This window comes from Octopus bimaculoides, chromosome 1 (genome assembly GCF_046866305.1).
Source record: "Octopus bimaculoides isolate indiv1 chromosome 1, ASM4686630v1, whole genome shotgun sequence".
NCBI classification, from domain to species: Eukaryota; Metazoa; Mollusca; class Cephalopoda; order Octopoda; family Octopodidae; genus Octopus; species Octopus bimaculoides.
Window position 1 is genome coordinate 162555437 of NC_142928.1, and position 20323 is coordinate 162575759.

Sequence of the window (20323 nt, forward strand, 5' to 3'; positions counted from 1 at the left end):
TATATCTATTATACTCTTTTACTCTTTTGCCTTCGACTGCGGCCATGCTGGAGCACCGCCTTTAGTCGAGCAAATCGACCCCAGGACTTATTCTTTGTAAGCCTAGTACTTATTCTATTGGTCTCTTTTGCCAAACAGGGACGTAAACACACCAGCATCGGTTGTCAAGTGATGTTGGGGGGGGACACACACATACATATATATATATATATATACATATATACAACGGGCTTCTTTCAGTTTCCGTCTACCAAATCCACTCACAAGGCTTTGGTCGTCCCGAGGCTATAGTAGAAGACACTTGCCCAAGGTGCCACGCAGTGGGACTGAACCCGGAACCATGTGGTTGGTAAGCAAGCTACTTACCACACAGCCACTCCTGCACCTATTGTAGCTCGTATATAACAGAAAGTACACATGTGAGTGTAAATTGAAAATGAATTCAATCAAAATCCCATTTCATAGATGGCATTCAGTATGAATTAATATAAAAACATACAGAGTAAATATATTAATAGAAAATTTATTTATTACTTGTTGATAAATTTAATGTCAACAAAAAAAAAAAAACCTCCCAAGTTTACTTTACAAATATTATTTTTAAAAATATCTTATATATATATACATACACATGAATAAATTACATTTATATATTAATGACTAATTTTTTTGATATATATCACATATATATGTATATGTGTGTGTATATATATAAATATATATATATATGTGTGTATGTATGTATATGTGTATCTATATATATGTATATGTATGTATGTGTGTATATATATATATATATATATATGTATTATATACATTTTGTAAACACTAATTTGAGATTCAAAAAGATAATTCCAAATGACTTAGATCTGAACCAGATATTGATTATTTGTTGTTATTGATTACATCACACTCTGTTTATATCAAGTATTTCTTGAGGTAATTCTTATCAAGGTATTGAATAAAGATTACTTAGCTTAGAGGCAAGGGTATAGTGGGGTTTAAAACTTGAGTGAAAGTAAAAACATTTATACCTTAATTCAAGATAGAATCTGATTTAAACTCAGTGTGGTGCAATTACTAATGCAATCGGATAACTAATAGAATCCCATCATTTGGTTTGTTCTTTTTCAAATTCAAATTGGTTGTTTTTGTTGTTTAATACCAGTTCAACCTTGACTGAGCAGGTCTATGATTAAAGGCATTCCACCTACGACCATCCTGTCTTTTTTTAGTGGGTATCAAAGACTACATTACCTACAGTAATGATTTGTGGAAGATTTGGCTGCTATTTTGTAGCAGGTCAAGTAAGCAAACAAGCCCCTTAATTGACTCAAACAGCAAAAGAGCTTTAATACTCTTCGTGTATGTGAGTGTGTAATATGTGTAATATGCCCTATCTTTAGAAATGAAGTTAGAATAAATATCAATTCAGTATGGTGGTAGATTATTGGTTAAATAAAGTAAAGCAGCTGTTGTTTCATTAGTCTGAACCAAAGGTTGTTGAATATTATCGCCATTCTGATCATAAGTGACGCCTATTGGGGAAGCAGCCATCACTTCTTGTACTAAAACTTCATGCTCTTGGCATGTTGAAGCATCATTGGTAAAGCTCTGCACAGAGACTTGTTGCAAATTAGAGCAACTGTCATGTGACTCAATGTGTGGTAAGACACACTGGACATCTGATCCATCATGTGTCCGCTTATGTCTCATGAGTGCATAATTTGTATTGAACCGTTTATCACAAAGTGAGCAGTTGTAAGACCGAGGATTCACGTGGATTGACTGAATGTGCTTCTGTTGAACTGAACGTGTTTTGAATGAAGCCCCACAGTAGTGACATAAATGTGCTCGGATATTTGAGTGCATTGTCATATGTTCATTGAGATGAGCCTGAAAATACAACATAGAATAAGTCAGAATATAACAAATCAAAGTGAACATTATCATGTTCTCAACAAGAATGTATAGCAATGTATTTCATATATTATATTTCATGCTCACTGGGAAATACTTTTTCCAAGGGTTAATAAAATAAATACCAATCAAATACTAGGTGTGCAGGGACTGATTTCATTAACTATTCCTATACTCTACACTTTAACTTGTCAGGAATTGATGCTTCATATAACACTAAATAAATAATTTCAATAGAAGTGACCAACTTAACATTATTTAATGAATCAAACACATCCATCACTAACAGCAACACAACATCCATCATCAAAATTTAAATTTGATGGAGGCAGGTGTCTGTACACTTTCTTTGTAATAGTTATTTTCATATAATCTTAGAATATTTCTGCTATTAAATCTAATTTTTCTTTACAACCTTACAGGCACAGACATGATCGTATGGTTAAGTAGTTACTTTTCAACCAAGTAGTTTTAAATTGAATCCCACTACATGGTACCTTGGGCAAGTGTCTTCGACTATGGCCCCAGGTCAACCAAAATTTTGTGAGTGGATTTAGTAGATCGAAACTGAAAGAAGTTTGCCATTATCATTTAACATACCCTTTTCCATGCTAGCATGGATTAGATGGTTCAGCAAGGACAGATGAGCCAGAGGGCTGCATCAGATTCTAAGTTTACTTTGGTATGGCTCCTACAGCTGGATGCCAACCACTTGGGTACTTTTTATGTGGCACTGGTAAGGTTACCAAGTACCTGCAAGATAAGATCCCTAAACTGTGTCTATCTCTATGTGTTTGTCTCCTTGACTTGACACTACATAATAGATGTAAACACATGTCAATGTCATACAATTAGCAACCTTCATTTCCAGTTTTCTATGGTAACACGTCCACCCATGGGTAAATATTATCTTGCTGGGTAGGGAATCCAGCATCAACAAATTCCATTTGAGACATACAAGCATGGAAAAGTGGATGTTACAATAATGATGACAATGACCCTATGACAGAGAACAGTTTACAATTTTGCAGTCATTTATTGATAAAGATTGTATTTTGTGCATCACAGATGTATGATGCTGTATGACACTGAAACATTGATAGCAGAGGTGAATGAACTAAGTATGATAAGTGGGATTATCATAGATTAATTTACTAATAAATGATTAAAGAAGGATAAATAAAATAGCATATATAAATAGTAATATTAAAATATGCCGGTCATTTGTTATAAAGAAACCATTTAAAAAAAAGAAGCAGCTTTAATTTTAAATAAGTGATAACCAAGCACTAAGCTTTACCAAGTGTCCTTAGGCAAAGCACATTGCACTACTTACCTAAGATAGCAGAGTGGTTACTTTTATAAAAGGTGTCAGTCCATAATATTCAAGAAGCAAAGATCCAAATTTTCAAATCCTCTCTACCTCATGCAAACACAGAAAAAGGAATACAAGGTAACACTTATTAATTATACATATTAGAATGCTTCAAAACTGTATTATTTACCTGTGATCGAAAAGCTTTAGTACATAGTGTACAAGTAAATGGAAGAACCCTTGCAGATTTATCCAGGTGTGTAAACTTGTGCTGTGCTAAAGCATCTGGTCGTTTAAAGGCCTTGCCACAAAGATCACACAAATATGGACGCTGATTACAATGAACATTGTTTCTATGTCTCACATAATGTTCCTTGCGCTGAGTTTTATAACTACAAAGATCGCATTGGTAAGTTTTAGTGAGTTTCGTTAGAATATTACCTGAGTTATCGTTCGTAACTGTTTCATTATGACTTAAACGTAGATGGCTACAGTATAAATGCCGGCGTAGAGTCTTGTATTGACACTTTGGACAGGCGTACAACAAGGTATGATGTTTACGTTGTGTGTTATGTCTATTTTTCACATGCCGAGCAAGTAGCTTGTTACTGTCTGTACTGTATTTACATTTCATACACTGCAGTAAAGCATTACTGTGAAGGACTTCATGCCGCCTGAGATGACTCAAACGGATGCTAGTGAAATCACATTGTTTACACCGGAACAAATTATTATCTTTTTCATGCAATTTAATATGTTTTATAAAATGGCTCTCTCTTTTGGATTTGAAAGAACATTCACTACAAAAAAATTTAAATGGGGCTAAGGCTTCATAGTTTTTCTTCAAGATACGTCGTCCTGTGAATGTGGAACGTTTACTTTTGTTGATAAATATTTTCTGAGAACTGTCATCTGAAAATATAAAACAGAAAAATCTATATATTAGGAAACTATCACCTAAATCAGATTCATAGTTTAGTCGCATATCATCAAAAGACAAAGTCTCTCATTATCATTATACTAATTCCCATAACTCTTACTAACATAAAATCTACATATTATGAAAGTGGGTTTTAGGAAAGATTGTCCCTATCTAGGCCATAACATTTATCTCTGGCTTCAATCTGGCCCACAAAGCCAAACACTCTTGCCCTAATCTCAAAAAAACAAAACAGTACTTTAGATAACATACCTGTAGCCTAGAGCACACTTTGTCCATGTTTTTTTTTCCTTTTTCTATGCCAGCATGGGCTGGAACTTTCAGTCTTATTTCATATTATGGTTCATCAAGATTTATTATTATTATTATTATTATCTTTCTTTGGTCTTAATCTTCATCAGTTAAAGCTTACCCGCCACCCAACAAATGATTATTATATAGTATTACATGCATTATATTATAGGTTTTTAATACTTTTTCAATAAGCAGATTATTTTTAACACTTTAGTATTTAAACCAACCATATCCAGCCAGAATATTCTGCCTGCTTTATGTTCAAACTGACCAGATCTGATCCCTCACACTTATGTCACAATGTCATTCTAAAAGTAAATTACCATGTTATCAAAATCTTGAAGCTATGAGATAATGCATAATTAATTCAAAAGGATGCAACTAAACATTACCTTCAAGAGAATAATCTGAATGCTAAAGGGTTAAATTATGAGAACCATAAGTTATTACTTTAGCTTGCTTTATTATTAAACATAAATTGCATAACAGGTAAATGAGCTCATAAAGTACTCAGTTAACAAGGAATGGCACCAAATACTGAAAATGTCTAGAGACATTGGGTCATGCCAGCTAGATATCTGTGATCTAAAATACTTCAATGCTAACATAGGACTGGCATGTGATTGAGCAAAAAACTGCACACACATTTCAACTTAAATTTGATGATAGTAATCCTATACATGGGAACAACAAACAAAAAACTCTCTTATTTATTCATTGTATTTCTACTAAGAAATCCCATTTTTTACATATGAGGGGTACCCAAAAGAAACCAGAATTTTGCAATGTTATTTTATTCACTTAGTTCTACGTGTTTACACATTTATTGCCTTCAAAATATTCTCCATTTGAAGCAATGCATTGGTCCAGATGCATTTTCCAATGTTGGAAGCAGTGCTGGAACTCTTGCTAAGTGACACCTTTTAGTGCCTCCATCGTTTCTTTCTTCACCTCTTCCACATCTGCAAATTCTGTAGCACCAGCTTCCATCACCAGTGATGAGCTTCAAAAAATGGTCCAGATCAACTAACATCTTTCAGTTCACAATATGCATTCAGACACAACTGCTTTTGATCTTCCATGAGGAAGTGAGGCACAAATTTTGCTGCAATTCTTTCCATTTGCAATTCCTCATTCAAAATTCGTTGGCAGGAGCTCCAGGTCACACCAATAGTATCAACAAGTTCATTGATTGTTTAGTGATGGTCCTCCAAGATCAGTTCATGAACTTTCGTGATGCTTTCATCCATTTGGGAGATCAGCAGTCACCCTGAATGAGGTTGGTCTTCAAGCAACAAGTGACTATTCCTAAAGTATGAAAACCACTTGTTAACTTGTGTTTTACTCATGGCAGAATTTCACAGAAGCATGCTGTTCCTTCACTTCAGCCATTGCAAAAATCGACAAACAGGGGAGAAGCACAGCAAAACAAAGATGCACCACGTGGCAGTACGACATCATACGATGCCGCTGATTGACAGACTGATGCCTGAGGGTTGCATCAAGTGGCTTCTAGGGGCAGAAGCTCAAACTACAGCGGGTTTGTCCTACAGAGAATGTTTCTGGTTACTTTTGGATACCCCCTCATATATTTGTCTATTTTAAAAATTAATAATTACTTTGAACTTAATTTGTACTTTCATTTTAATGTTATGTTTCTTATTGTTCAAATATATTAATATTAAGATCCAGACCATTAGCTCATGGAATAAGAACGATCAACTTCATATGGTAGGATACTTTATTTTACATGCCCCAATTTAACCTAAATTTTGGAAACAGGTAAAAGACAATCTCATATTTGCATAGCATTAAGGTATCTAGAATTAAGCATCATTTTAATGGTCCACTATGACCCATAGAAATAAGTCAACTAATTCAGTATTTTGTTGTAGGAACCAATGTGCCAGAAGGGAGGCTAGGCGACAGGTTTATTTAGCCAGAGGGGAAGCAGATAAGGAAAGATTTGCCAATGTTCTGCGCCGTGAGGACCAAAGACTCGAGGTATTTCGTGTTGCAAGACAGTGTAGGAGAGAGAATAGTGATGTTGTAGGAGAGAAATGTGTTCGCATGGATGATGGTACGCTTGCATTAAATGAGGATGCAAAGAAAGAGGTCTGGAGATGCCACTACGATAGATTGCTTAATAAAGAGAATGAATGGGAGAAAGAGAGCCTGCTGTATGTCGACCCAATAGAGGGACCAGCTATCCGAGTTGATAGTACCAGGGTAGATAAAGCAATTAAGAGTATGAAGACCGGGAAAGCCCCCGGCCCATCAGGAATCACTGCAGAGATGCTCAAAATATCTGGCAGTGTTGGCTATAGCCTAGTCACCCGTATTACGAACCAGGTGATACACGAAGGAGTCATACCCAATGACTGGTGTAGCAGCATCATAGTCAACTGCTACAAAGGTAAAGGGGACGCTTTAGATACAAATAATTACAGAGGCATCAAGCTGTTAGATCAGGTTATGAAAGTTACAGAGAGGGTCATAGCCCAACTAATTAGGGAGCGAATCAATTTAGATGAGATGCAGTTTGGGTTCGTGCCAGGTAAAAGCACTACTGATGCCTTATTTCTAGTGAGACAGTTGCAGGAGAAATACCTAGCTAAGGATAAACCTCTGTACCTGGCTTTCGTTGACATGGAGAAAGCCTTTGACAGGGTCCCCCGATCCCTTATCTGGTGGTCAATGAGGAAACTTGGGATAGAAGAATGGTTAATGAGAGCTGTGCGAGCCATGTACAGAGATGCTGCCAGTAAGGTGAGGGTTGGAAATGAGTACAGCAATGAATTCCGGGTAGAGGTAGGGGTCCACCAAGGTTCCGTCCTCAGCCCCCTATTATTTACCATAGTCCTCCAGGCAATCACAGAGGAGTTCAAGACAGGTTGCCCCTGGGAGCTCCTCTATGCTGATGACCTTGCCCTAATTGCGGAGTCACTATCAGAACTAGAGGAGAAGTTTCAGGTGTGGAAGCAAGGTCTAGAATTGAAGGGCCTTAGAGTCAACCTAGCTAAAGCCAAAATCCTAATAAGTAGGAAGGTAGATAAAACACAAACCCCTTCAGGTAGATGACCCTGCTCAGTATGTAGAAAAGGAGTAGGTAGTAACTCTATAAGATGTACCCGGTGCAAGCTATGGACACATAAGAGGTGCAGCAACATCAAAGGCAGGTTAACTAGCAAGTTAGTTTTTGTTTGTGGCAGATGTTCAGGTGCAATAAAGACTGCAAACAAACAGGAAACAACTTCTATCTCATTCCAGGGTGAAAAACTAGAGGTAGTCGATAGCTTCCGCTATCTGGGCGACCAAGTTAGTAGTGGGGGTGGGTGCGCTGAAAGTGTAGCTGCTAGAATAAGAATAGCCTGGGCAAAGTTTAGAGAGCTCTTACCCCTGCTGGCGACAAAGGGACTCTCACTCAGAGTAAAAGGCAGACTGTATGATGCATGCGTACGAACAACCATGCTACATGGCAGTGAAACATGGGCTGTAACTGCTGAGGACATACGTAAGCTCGCAAGGAATGAAGCCAGTATGCTCCGATGGATGTGTAATGTCAATGTGAATACCCGTCAGAGTGTAAGTATCTTGAGAGAAAAGCTGAACATTAGAAGCATCAGTTGTGGCGTGCAAGAGAGACGATTGCGCTGGTATGGACATGTGGTGAGAATGGAGGAGGATAGCTGCGTGAAAAAGTGCCACACCCTAACAGTTGAGGGAACCCGTGGAAGAGGTAGGCCCAGGAAGACCTGGGCTGAGGTGGTGAGGCAAGACCTTCGTACATTGGGCCTCACCGAGGCGATGACTACAGACCGAGACCTTTGGAAATGTGCTGTGCGTGAGAAGACCCGGCAAGCCAAGTAAGATCGTTGCCAGTGCCCCTGGACTGGTTCTTGTGCGGGTGGCACATGAGATGCACCATTTTGAGCGTGGCCGTTGCCAGTACCGCCTGACTGGCTCCTGTAGGATTTTCGAGCGAGATCGTTGCCAGTGCCCCTGGACTGGCTTGTGCGGGTGGCACATAAAAGACACCATTTCGAGCGTGGCCGTTTTCGTGCGGGTGACACGTAAAAGCACCCACTACACTCTCTGAGTGGTTGGCGTTAGGAAGGGCATCCAGCTGTAGAAACTCTGCCAAATCAGACTGGAGCCTGGTGTTGCCATCCGGTTTCACCAGTCCTCAGTCAAATCGTCCAACCCATGCTAGCATGGAAAGCGGACGTTAAACGATGATGATGATGATGATGATGAACCTATACCCCTGTAATTAGTCATTGTTTCCATATACATTACTTATTTTCCTTTTACAGTTCTCTCTTTAAAAGGGTAAATAAATACCTTTTGTTTGTACCTCTTTGTTAATATTTTCTTGACTATTCAATAAATCTTCTTCAAAAGAAAAATTTTCTGGCTGTTGACCACAATCTAGAGATACTGTATCTGGAATATTTTCATTAGATTCAGTACCTTTTTCAAAAGTTTCATTTGAACATAAAGTCTGTTGTGTTTGTGCATCAGTCTTTGGTTTTATGTTATCTTTTGGTGCCAATAGCTGTTTCCTTGGCCTACCAACTTTACGCTTTTTTATACTAGTTTGCTTTTGATCTTCATGAGTTGATGAATAAAGAGAATTTACATAATTGATATAGCGCGGATGTTGCCTAACTTCACGACCATGGAGGGAGATCTGAGGTAGTAATAAATTACATGATATTCCTTTATCAACCATATCCGGTTTTATTAAAGTCTCTTTATGACAACTTGCATTCAGGTCCACATTACATTCTTTGTGTGTATATTCAGAGTCTAAAAGATGACGAAGAGCTTTTTCCAAATGTGTCAGGGCGATAAACGATCCCGAGACACTTGCTCCCTCAGTAGTCATATTAACAGCAATTTTGTATTTTGACTGTAAATTATCCAAAAATGTCTGATTATTATGAGGTATTGCTTGCATTACTGATGACGATAATAGTCCTGTAAGATGTGAAAATATCTGAAAATAGTAAAGAAAATGCAGTTAAGAAAAGATGAAATAAATAATATAAAGTTAAAATTTAAAGAATTAAATATAAAGATGAAGATAAATAATTATTTCTACACTAACAAAAGCCACCGATTTGGAGGGAAGGATGTACTGCTTGTACTTGGAGGCAGTGTTCACCAGGTATAAATTGAGTAGGCTCCAAACAGTGAATCCATAAAGATTACTCGACCCCAGATGACAGGCAAAATCGACAACCTTTCTACCTATGGGATTGTTGTTAGAATGTAAAGGGACGTAACTAATGACTACAAAACATTTTGTTTCTTCAATATATAAGCACAAGGTCAGAAATTACACATGGCCTGGAACAATGAAAGGCTAGGTTGACATCGGTAGGATCTGAACTCACAATGTAAAGAGACACACAAATACCGCAAGGCTTTATTGTCCGATGTCCAACAAATTCAGTCAACCACCGCTCTAACGAAAATTATAATTAAGAAGAAAAAAAAGTTCGTTAAAAAAAAAAAACTGTAATATTACCTCCCCTTGCTCATGAAGGACTTGATCGTATTTCCTCTCGTGCAAGTTGGCAGCAATTCCTTCGAAGGTTGTTTCACCATTGGAAATAGTATTTGATTCTACACTTGCAGCATCTTCCTTCAACTGAATAAGGGTTGAATTTACAGTGTCTTCACTAAATGGTATGAGTGTCTCAACAACAACACGTTGTGGAATATCATACTGTTCTAATCCAGAAACTGTCTGAAGAGTCAAATTTGTAGATGGTAAGTTACTCCATGGAATTTGTCCTTCTTGGAAACAATCTGATGGTACTGATACAATTGTAAATGATGCTTGTTCAGGTAAATCATTTCTGAATAAAAGTAATAGAAAATAAAAATAAAATTAAAAGTATTCTTGAATCTATAAATGCTCTTCTTTTGTAAAAGGGAAGGAGATATAATGAGCTCTGGCAAGAGAAGGTAGTGCCCACAACTATTTACAGGGTCTCCAAGACTGAATGGTGGAAGGGAGAAAGATATCCTCAAACCAGAGAATGCTTGCACCAGAGTGGATTGCTAAAGGCATCCAAAGCACCAGGAAGTGATGTTAAACTGAGTCTACCACCAAAGTAGGCTAAAGTAGGATTTGAACCCAGAAGGCAAAGACCCAGAACAAATACTGCAAGACATCTGAGAGGTTCTTACACTTCCCCGAATCCACCAGCCTAGATTGCTGTTTTTTTTTATTCCAAAAAGATGAAATGCAAAGTTGATCCCAGTAGGAGTTGAACTCAAAGTCACAACAAATACAGTGAGGCATTTTATTTGATGCTCTAAAGTAGTGGTTCCCAAACGTTTTCGAGCTGCCACCCCCCTTGACACCCAGGCCACATTCCTAACGCCCCCACTCCAACTAACCATAACAAACATAGACTTCTTTCTGAAGCAAATTCAAAGCAACTGTATTTCACAAATAAAACTTATGAACCATTATTTTATTGCTTTTACATGAATCACTACCCCATTATCTCCCTACATTTTACATGAATCGCTACCTCATTATCCATTATTGCCCTACTCTTCTGCAACGCTCCCGGGCGGGGGGGATACCATCCACTTTAGGAACCAATGCTCTAAAGAATCTGCCAATTCACCATGTTTACTGGTATTACTTTATTGATGCTAAAGACAAAGTAGAGTCTGCTGGAATTCAAGCTCACAGTTCAGAATCTATTATAAATCAAGTGTAATGCTTAACTCCACATAAAATTTTCTAAAAATGCATATATCATGTAAAGGAAAGGCCTAATAAGTATGAATTTGGTGCTACTTGAAAACTACTGGAAATGTTGCAACATGAAAGCTTTATATATCAGATGAACCCATTGTACAATCCATTATAACAGGACATTTGGATACATTTAGTTGGGAGGGGCTAAAAAAAAGTCAGTGAAACCATGTGGCCTAGTGGTTAGTGTTGAATTCATGATTTTATGGTTGTGTTTCAATTTCCAGACTGGGTGGTATGTTGTGCTCTTAAGTAAAATGCTTCATTTCATACTGCTCTTGTCCATTCAGTTGAAAATGCATATGAGCAACAGCTGGGGATCAACCCTGCAATAGACTGATATGTCATTCAAAAGGGTTTCTTAGTCACTTATGCAACACAGAAACCAGAATAAGCTCCAGCCTGAGACATGGTTTTAGACCAAAGCTAAGTAAGATAGAAGTTATCAAGTTAGGATGAGATAAAAGCTAAAATGAGGACAGTTTGGTGATGGGCCAAAGATTATACATCACGAGAAAACACTTAGTAATCTAGCACATTACTCTTTCTTATGCAGTCCAGAACATGCCTGTACATAACGTGCACACTTGGACAAATGAGTTTTATATTTTATTTAGAGTTGAGAGACTCTGTCTTATGGAGAATATTTGATCAACATGGAAGGTTATCAGAGACTAGAAAACTTAACATTTTTACAGAAAGTAATGGGTTTTTTTAGCTGTGTTCATGATGCCATTTGAGATAGGTAGTATTGCATTTTGCTTCTGTTAAATGAGTCTGGACAGTGATAGAATGCTTTCTGAGTTTCAATTCCTGGAGGACAAGCATGTCTGTCTGAGGAGTTGAGATTGAGTATAAAGCCTGTATATTGGAAGGGAGAGAGAAGTAGAATATTACCTACATAAGAGTGGATGTGGTTAAAGGTAACATATAGGTTTTTTTTTTTAAATATAGAGAAAGATAAAATGTGTAAGAGGTAACTAAACCCTGATGTTCCTTCAAGATGATAGAATTAAAATAGGAAAGAGCTCTATCACTAAACAATATGATGGAACAACCTGACTGGAAGCTTCTGACCTACATGACCAATGACAGATAAATCTCAGAGGTAGGTAATTTTGCAAAAAATGTTGCATGTCAGGACACAGCCAGATGTTTTGCATCATGGAGTGTGCAGAATGGTCCTCAGCTGAAAACATGCAGTGGTAAATTGTATGAGGAGAGGTAGTAGAGTCACTGTCTAGATCTTAAGTGTTTTTTGTCATGTGCAAGGCACCATTTAAAGAATACAAACTTCCTTCTTTTAGCTAGAGAAGTAGTAGCCTATTAATCATTCAATATCTTTATCATTCAGGTCACATACACAGTATTAAATGTATATTAAGGTGGCAAGATGAAAGAATTGTTGGCATGCCAAGGAAATTGCTTAGCAGCATTTCATCTGTCTTTGCATTCTGGATTCAAATTCTGAGGTTAATTTTGCCTTTCATCCTTTCAGAGTTGATGAAATGAATATTGGTTGAGCCCTGGGAGCAAAATAATCGACATCTTCCTTGCAAATTTCAGGGCTTGTGCCTATAGTAAAAAGGCTTATTAAATGAATACAGAATAAGAGACTGATTGAATAAGTACCACGCTTAAGATACAAGTCCTGGTGTCAATTTTTTTGATTAAAACCGTTCAACATGACCAGTCAATCGTCTGAAACAAAATAAAAGAATTGCTGAGACCCCCTTCGGTCATGACTGACCATGGGATTGCACCTAGAAAGTTACCCTTCCAGGCACAAGTCCGGGTAAGGTTGTTTATGGAAGACCAGCAGTCGCTCATGCATACCGGACTCCCCTCTCCACACCACCAGTGTTATTCAAGGGAAAGGCAAAGGCCGATACAGCTTGGCACCAGTGACGTCGCAACTCATTTCTACAGCTGAGTGAACTGGAGCAACGTGAAATAAAGTGTCTTGCTCAAGAACACAACATGCAGCCCGGTTCGGGATTCGAACTCACAACCTCACGATCGTAAGTTCGACGCCCTAACCAATGAGCAAATGCATCTTTCAACTTCCACATTTTCTTATTTTTAAGATCATTCATAGTATACTAGGAGCTCATCACATAAAATCCCACACAGCAAATGAATGTTAAGGAACACGTTCCACCCCCTATAATTACATCCTCATCAAGTCAATATTAACTGAGTTTTTGTCTCATCTAAGCCAGTTTGTTTTACTAAAACTGTTGTTGCAAATGATGAAAATTATAGTACTTCCCAGGATTGCACTATATTTCTTTTATTTTTTTAAATCGGACAACATGTTATGTACATTAAATTCTAACTTTCAAAGGTAAGAATCCCATTGAATATACTGAATTGTCGACTAAGTAAATCTGGCTCTTTTATTGTTCACTTTTCTGTCTTTTTTGCATTCCGTTCTGTGCCGTGCATGCACTTTTAGCTTTCAATACTCTCTTTACCTCCCCCTTCCCCCGATTTAGTACATTGTATACAATAAGCTCATTTATATATTTTTAGTTTATTCGAAAAATTTTCGTTACTTTATAACATATTCCGCTTTATTTTACTAAGATGATCAGTGTTCAAAAGAGCCCTGACATAGTTGCTGTTGATGTTCGGGTAAACAACAGGCTTTAAGAATTAATTCTAGAGTAACCAACACTTATTTCATGACGACGCATGTTGTTTACGGACTCCACAGTTTCTTTTAGGAGGAGGGGGAGTGTCAGTGTGACAGGTTTGTTTGTTTATGCATCTCAAATATAATAAATATTGCAAGGAATTATGAACAATAAATTATACCGTTTCATATGGGAACCAACGAAACTGGCCTGTCCCCAGTCGCTCAATCTGCTAGAAATAGTAACCAATTCTCCTCCAAATAACACCCTACGCTTTCAAAACATAGAAGCAATTTATACTGGAGTTGTAGAATTTTTAGTGACTTTATTAACTAAAATATTTCCAAAATTTTAAAAATTCACTTCTAGATTGCAACGTTTGAATTTCTATTCAATGAATGCCTTGAAAGAGCAAAAATAAGCTACTATTTAAATGCTATTGTTTTTTAAGTTAGCCGTGAACGAGCTGACTGCCAATCAAGAATGCCGATCATGAGCATCTGGTATTATTTTTCAGACTCATCTTTTTCGTTTTATATATCTTTTTATGACAGTGGGGTTTAATTCAAGGGAAAATTGACTGCTATTGCTAGCAGGTTGAGCGTCTGCGCAGAGGCTTTCTCGCTATTTTATAAACTGAAGTTATCACAACAAAATACTAAAAAAATATATTTCTGATCTATGGTGGTGTTTTTCATCGATTTTTTTGTTCATTGAGAAGGTGGGGATCAAAAACATTATTTTGTAAAATTCTATATATCCGCTGCATTTCACCCAAATTTAAACAATGTAGTTGGGTAAAGTGTCAGATGCGATACAAAAGCCCGAAGAGAGAGAGAAATGCGGACTGAATGATAGATCCGGGCACCTAGCGAGCTCACTAGGAAATGGGATCTACACAGAGAAAACGAACAAATGTAATTAGCATACTTACTGATCAATATTATCATTTAAATCTTTTTCCATTTATAAAAATAAACAGCTAAATAAAAGCACTTAGCCAGAGTTAGTTAGAAAATTAAAACACTCAATGTTTAAAAAATCCAACAAATAAACGGAAACTTTTTTTAATATTAGAAAGTGAGGTTAATGTACTCCTATAATTTGATTGGTTACGAATAAATATTTCTTTATGCTAGTTTATTTCTTTAAATTAATATTTTCCTTTTTATAAAGGTTAAATTTTGCGAATTAAATCATATTTATTTTTTCCAACATATTTAAAACCACTTTGAAATTAAGTTATTAAATATAAGTAGAAAATATAATATATTTTAAATATTGTCATGTACATCGCAATGTCCGGCTTTCATTTGGAGAAGTAGCTGAATTGTAAATATGACATTTTAACTTATTTATGCTATTTAAGAATATATTGTATGCTATTATCAACGTTGATTCTTCAATGTGAATTTTTAAATACTATGTTAACATTAAATTAGTGCAGACTTTTCTCATTTTTCCATTCATTAAGTAAGTATTTCACCATCGCACTCAGACATTTTCCAGTCTATTTCTGTTCTGTTCTCTTTTTAACAATTATTTTGAATTTCTTCATTATTTATGATACTATTCTTAAATAGTACATTCAGCAAAAATATTCATTGATTTCTTTTTCTTTATTCTAATTATTGGCATAGTCTGATATAAAGCATGGTTACGTTTTTATGGTTTTATTTTTCAAAACAAAAACTTGGTATGTCTTTTTTCTTGGTCGAGCAAACCTGCGATCAAAGACATTCCAGTCTATCTTATTTTTGAAATATAATGTCTATTTGTTCTAAACTCAAGCATCGCTTAGATATATTCTTCCCTTTTTGTGTCGACAGATTTTGATTTGAATGCGATTTGGCGGCTATTTCTACGAGCTTGGACGACTTCTATCATGAAAAAAGGTGAGTTCTGACATTTCGAAAGGCGAAACCTTTCTCTTTTGTTTTTATACTGGTGCAGATCTCCCTTGGGTGATCCTTGAGTTTCATATTCTAGTTTCACTTTTGCAAATGGCAGCTAGTATCATCTTGTTTAGCAGCCGACAAGTTTTTTTACTTTGACTTGCAATTGTGTTCATTGTTATTGTTGTCGTTCATTTTATTCTTTTATTTGTTTGTATGTGCGTATGCGTATCTGTGCGCGCGTGCTATTAGATTAAGTTCCATTTACTTAAGCATTCAGTCTCTCTGTGTGAACTCTCTTGGGAGGGTCTATATAAATCAGTTTAGAATTTGTTGTCATATAATTCGTCAACATGGAGAAAACCTCCGTCAGGGTCCCTCACTCTGTGATCAGTGGTCATCATCATCATCATCATCGTTTAACGTCCGCTTTCCATGCTAGCATGGGTTGGACGATTTGACTGAGGACTGGTGAAACCGGATGGCAACACCAGGCTCCAGTCCGATTTGGCAGAGTTTCTACAGCTGGATGCCCTTCCTAACGCCAACCACTCAGAGAGTGTAGTGGGTGCTTTTACGTGTCACCCGCACGAAAACGGCCACGCTCGAAATGGTGTCTTTTATGTGCCACCCGCACAAGCCAGTCCAGGGGCACTGGCAACGATCTCGCTCGAAAATCCTACAGGAGCCAGTCAGGCGGTACTGGCAACGGCCACGCTCAAAATGGTGCATCTCATGTGCCACCCGCACAAGAACCAGTCCAGGGGCACTGGCAACGATCTTACTTGGCTTGCCGGGTCTTCTCACGCACAGCCCATTTCCAAAGGTCTCGGTCCGTAGTCATCGCCTCGGTGAGGCCCAATGTACGAAGGTCTTGCCTCACCACCTCAGCCCAGGTCTTCCTGGGCCTACCTCTTCCGCGGGTTCCCTCAACTGTTAGGGTGTGGCACTTTTTCACGCAGCTATCCTCCTCCATTCTCACCACATGTCCATACCAGCGCAATCGTCTCTCTTGCACGCCACAACTGATGCTTCTAATGTTCAGCTTTTCTCTCAAGATACTTACACTCTGACGGGTATTCACATTGACATTACACATCCAACGGAGCATACTGGCTTCATTCCTTGCGAGCTTACGTATGTCCTCAGCAGTTACAGCCCATGTTTCACTGCCATGTAGCATGGTTGTTCGTACGCATGCGTCATACAGTCTGCCTTTTTCTCTGAGTGAGAGTCCCTTTGTCGCCAGCAGGGGTAAGAGCTCTCTAAACTTTGCCCAGGCTATTCTTATTCTAGCAGCTACACTTTCAGCGCACCCACCCCCACTACTAACTTGGTCGCCCAGATAGCGGAAGCTATCGACTACCTCTAGTTTTTCACCCTGGAATGAGATAGAAGTTGTTTCCTGTTTGTTTGCAGTCTTTATTGCACCTGAACATCTGCCACAAACAAAAACTAACTTGCTTGCTTGCTTGCTCCCCGAGGAATATACAGGTGTCGCTGTCAGTAAGATGAGAGCCATGAATTTAGTGTACATGTAGGAGTTCACTAGGGCTCGATTTTCAATGCCCTCCTATTCGTCATTGTTCTTCAAGTCATAACAGAAAAACTTAAAACTGGTTGCCCCTGAACTACTACTATATGCTGGTGACCTTATTTTTTTTTATTATAGTATCGTAAGAGGAATTAGAAAAGACATTCTAGATGCAAAAAGCAAAACCTAGCTTCAAAGAGCTTTCACAAGTAAACAAGATTCTACACCAAAGTAAAATATTCTTGTTTCATAGAAACTGAAATGATGACAAATTGAAATTATAACTGTCTTGTGTTTAATTTCTTGTTGCTGCAAAAAGACATCAGTTTGTATGTCTTACAAACTAGTACTAATTTTGCCACTGTCCAAAATATTCAAGATTTGTCTGAGGACTGTGTAAAGCCTTCTCAAATCAGTTTGTAACTTGATAAATTTTAATACCCCTACAATACTCTATACTTTTGCCCCCAGTCTTTCTCAGCAGACATGAAGACAAGAAACCCACCTTCCAAGGCAATCTTAAATTCACAGAAAGTTCATCCAGGTATGATATTCTACTCCTCTAGGAAAAACTAATATAATTAAGCAACTGCTTTCATGTGTTCTTTGCTAAACAGAACCTCGGGAAAATTAACACTTTCAAATCATTAACACTTCACATCCAAAATTCCAGTATTGGCATCACTTAGATCATCTTGATTATTCAAAACACTGGAAATCAGTCAGTATATTTTATTGTTTGCAAACAGGAAATTGTACTATGGAACATTTATTTGCAACATTGATGCTAAAATAACTACCTTCCCTTCCAACTTGAGATTAACAATCCAACAGATCCATGAGTTAGCTGATGCTGCCTTCTTCTTGCAAATAGTCCACACACTATTAAAAATAACCCTATTCTGGCCTTATATTCTTGAATAGAAAACTTAAGTCCTCAACCATTGACAGTCTTGTTTTAAATGTCTGCTATGCATCTTTAAGATTCAGCAAACTACTTGCAGATAAACATCACATGTCTCAAATGTGCTCAACACCATAACTAACAGAAATTCATGTGCAGAAATACAAACCTGACTAACACTTGCAAAGATTTTTTTTTTTTATGCTTTAAACTAATGGCAAATAATCCTTATACATTTAAAACCACTTAAAACAGTAATTCAGATTTAACATTAAAAAAAAACCCTATGTGTCTGTAGTGTAACATTAAGTACATTAGACAATAACTTTAGAAAAAGGAATGGCAGTAAATTAAATTTGTATTCTAAAACATCAATATTGATAATTTTATACTAAAATTGATATTTAGATTTTATTTGTTTTCTATGTAGGTATAAAAAGTTGTTAGTTTAAGGAGTTCAACTACTCGCTGTTGTGTCATGAGTTGAAATTTATCTACAGCCATTGGAATCTCATAGTCAAGTCATTACTGTGCTTGTATCATTAAAGTTATCAATTCATATACAAATGTCTCAAACTTGCAAAACATCTGAGCCCTGTTACCTTAAAAACTCATGTAAAACTCTAAATGAAATTTTATACGTTTAGTCAAGTTATGCTATTAATTGCTGCTTACTGTATTTGTTTTTGTTTTTTTAATTTTGTAATTTATATTTTTGCAGAGACGCATAAATTAACAGAAAATATGGTTGCAGATTCTAAAACTGATTCTGTTTCCAGCCTCGTGAGAGCTGTGCTTGTGAAAGCATGGCGAGAGCGATGGAATGAAATAAGATGGGGAGTTTGCTTGAAACGAGTTCTTGCTAGCTACCCTGAAGAAAACTGTGACCTTGCTGGTTGGTGCTAACTTTTTTTTTTATTATTATGTACAACTCCCCACTTGCTTTTATTAATAGTGAAGTGTTACCTGACATTATAGAACTAAAGTAGCTTCCCTTTGTACTATTAAATCTATCTTGAATGGGTGTAAAGGAAAATCGTTTCCAACTATGAATTAAATAAAGACTAATAGTATAATTCTGTGCCCTCTAGCATAATTGACTCTTCCAGCTGTTGTATCACAGAAGCAATTTAAATCTCAACTGTGCTTTCAGCCTCTCTTCCAGCAGGTAGCTAACATAAAATAGGTTTAGGTTAATGATGAATAAAACCTGATAAATGTAAACTAGACTTAGTATATATCAAATAGCTTTTACACCATTCCAATTTTGTGTATTTTATAGATCTTTTAGTTTCTTTTGGCTGCTGGTTTGATTATCTTTTTGCTTGAATAGATGGATGAATTAACAGCAGGTGGCAGACATATGGCTTGAGTCTTGTAGTGGGCCTGTTACTCTTTTCTTTCTTAAATTCATACCTGGAATGTCTAATATTGATGGTATGAATGTAAAAGTTAGATAGTTCAGGCAAGTTGATAAATTAAAATATTATGGAATGTATAATGAGAATGGATATTAGTACATTTCAGAAATTATGCTTTTTTGTCTCTTCAACAATAGGAAGAATAAAAGATTTTTATTTCTTGAACTATGCTCATAACTTCCACTCATACCAATGTATCTTTCCCTTTACATAGTGATAAAGCTATTTAAATCTAAAACCACAATTATGATGTAGGACTTTTCTTGTATGTGGGACATTTTTCTTCTATTTTACATCCATTATTTTTTTTTAATATTTTCATGGGTAAAATGGTTTATCTCTTAGCACAGTTGCTTTTATCCCTCTGATAACCATCCAAATATAAAATAGAGGGGGAGCATATATTTTTTATTTTGTTTAGTTAGGCAAATAAGAGCAGAATTAAGTACATTTCATGGGACCTCTCATATATGACATGGATATAAAGTTGTTCTAGCTCTTGATAACATGTGCTTTATATAACTTTTATCATTCAATGTAACAACACCAGTTATAGGATCTATTAACTTCTATAAAGTGTTTTTTGTACATTTACAATCTTAGTATTAGAATTGGTATGCATCTAAAAGAACCACAGACTATTCACAATCCATGTGATCAGTCTCAACTAATAA

The 20323-nt window shown here is 36.7% G+C and overlaps 2 protein-coding genes across 27 annotated transcripts in view; one reads left to right on the top strand and one right to left on the bottom strand.

The window, feature by feature from the left end:
* Positions 1–868: 868 nt before the first annotated feature.
* LOC106884417 (uncharacterized) lies at positions 869–14980 on the bottom strand. Of its 2 annotated transcripts, none has more exons than XR_016244085.1 (5): positions 14830–14980; positions 10006–10339; positions 8814–9471; positions 3257–4147; positions 869–1896 (listed from the first exon to the last, which is right to left on the bottom strand). XR_016244085.1 is itself a non-coding variant. In XM_014935789.3 (5 exons), exons 1-5 carry the CDS (start codon positions 14859–14861, stop codon positions 1432–1434), a joined length of 2211 nt encoding a protein of 736 aa, XP_014791275.1. In that variant the 5' UTR covers positions 14862–14980; the 3' UTR covers positions 869–1431. The 2 variants fall into 2 exon arrangements, 1 of the variants encoding a protein (XP_014791275.1); XM_014935789.3 differs by having other exon boundaries at positions 3426–4147.
* LOC106884416 (mediator of RNA polymerase II transcription subunit 24) overlaps positions 13122–20323 on the top strand; it is a 52309-nt gene continuing 45107 nt past the window's right edge. For 4 of the 25 annotated variants that reach the window (XM_089361874.1, XM_014935780.3, XM_089361951.1 and 1 more), the window contains exons 1-4: positions 15172–15227; positions 15725–15790; positions 17796–17868; positions 18950–19123. In XM_089361874.1, the coding sequence (XP_089218000.1) occupies positions 17811–17868; positions 18950–19123 (232 nt within the window). In that variant the 5' untranslated portion in view covers positions 15172–15227; positions 15725–15790; positions 17796–17810. Of the gene's footprint in view, positions 13604–14729; positions 14813–15171; positions 15369–15724; positions 15791–17795; positions 17869–18949; positions 19124–20323 lie in introns of those variants that run through there. The other 21 variants (XM_014935784.3, XM_089361916.1, XM_089361967.1 and 18 more) reach the window with 14 other exon arrangements.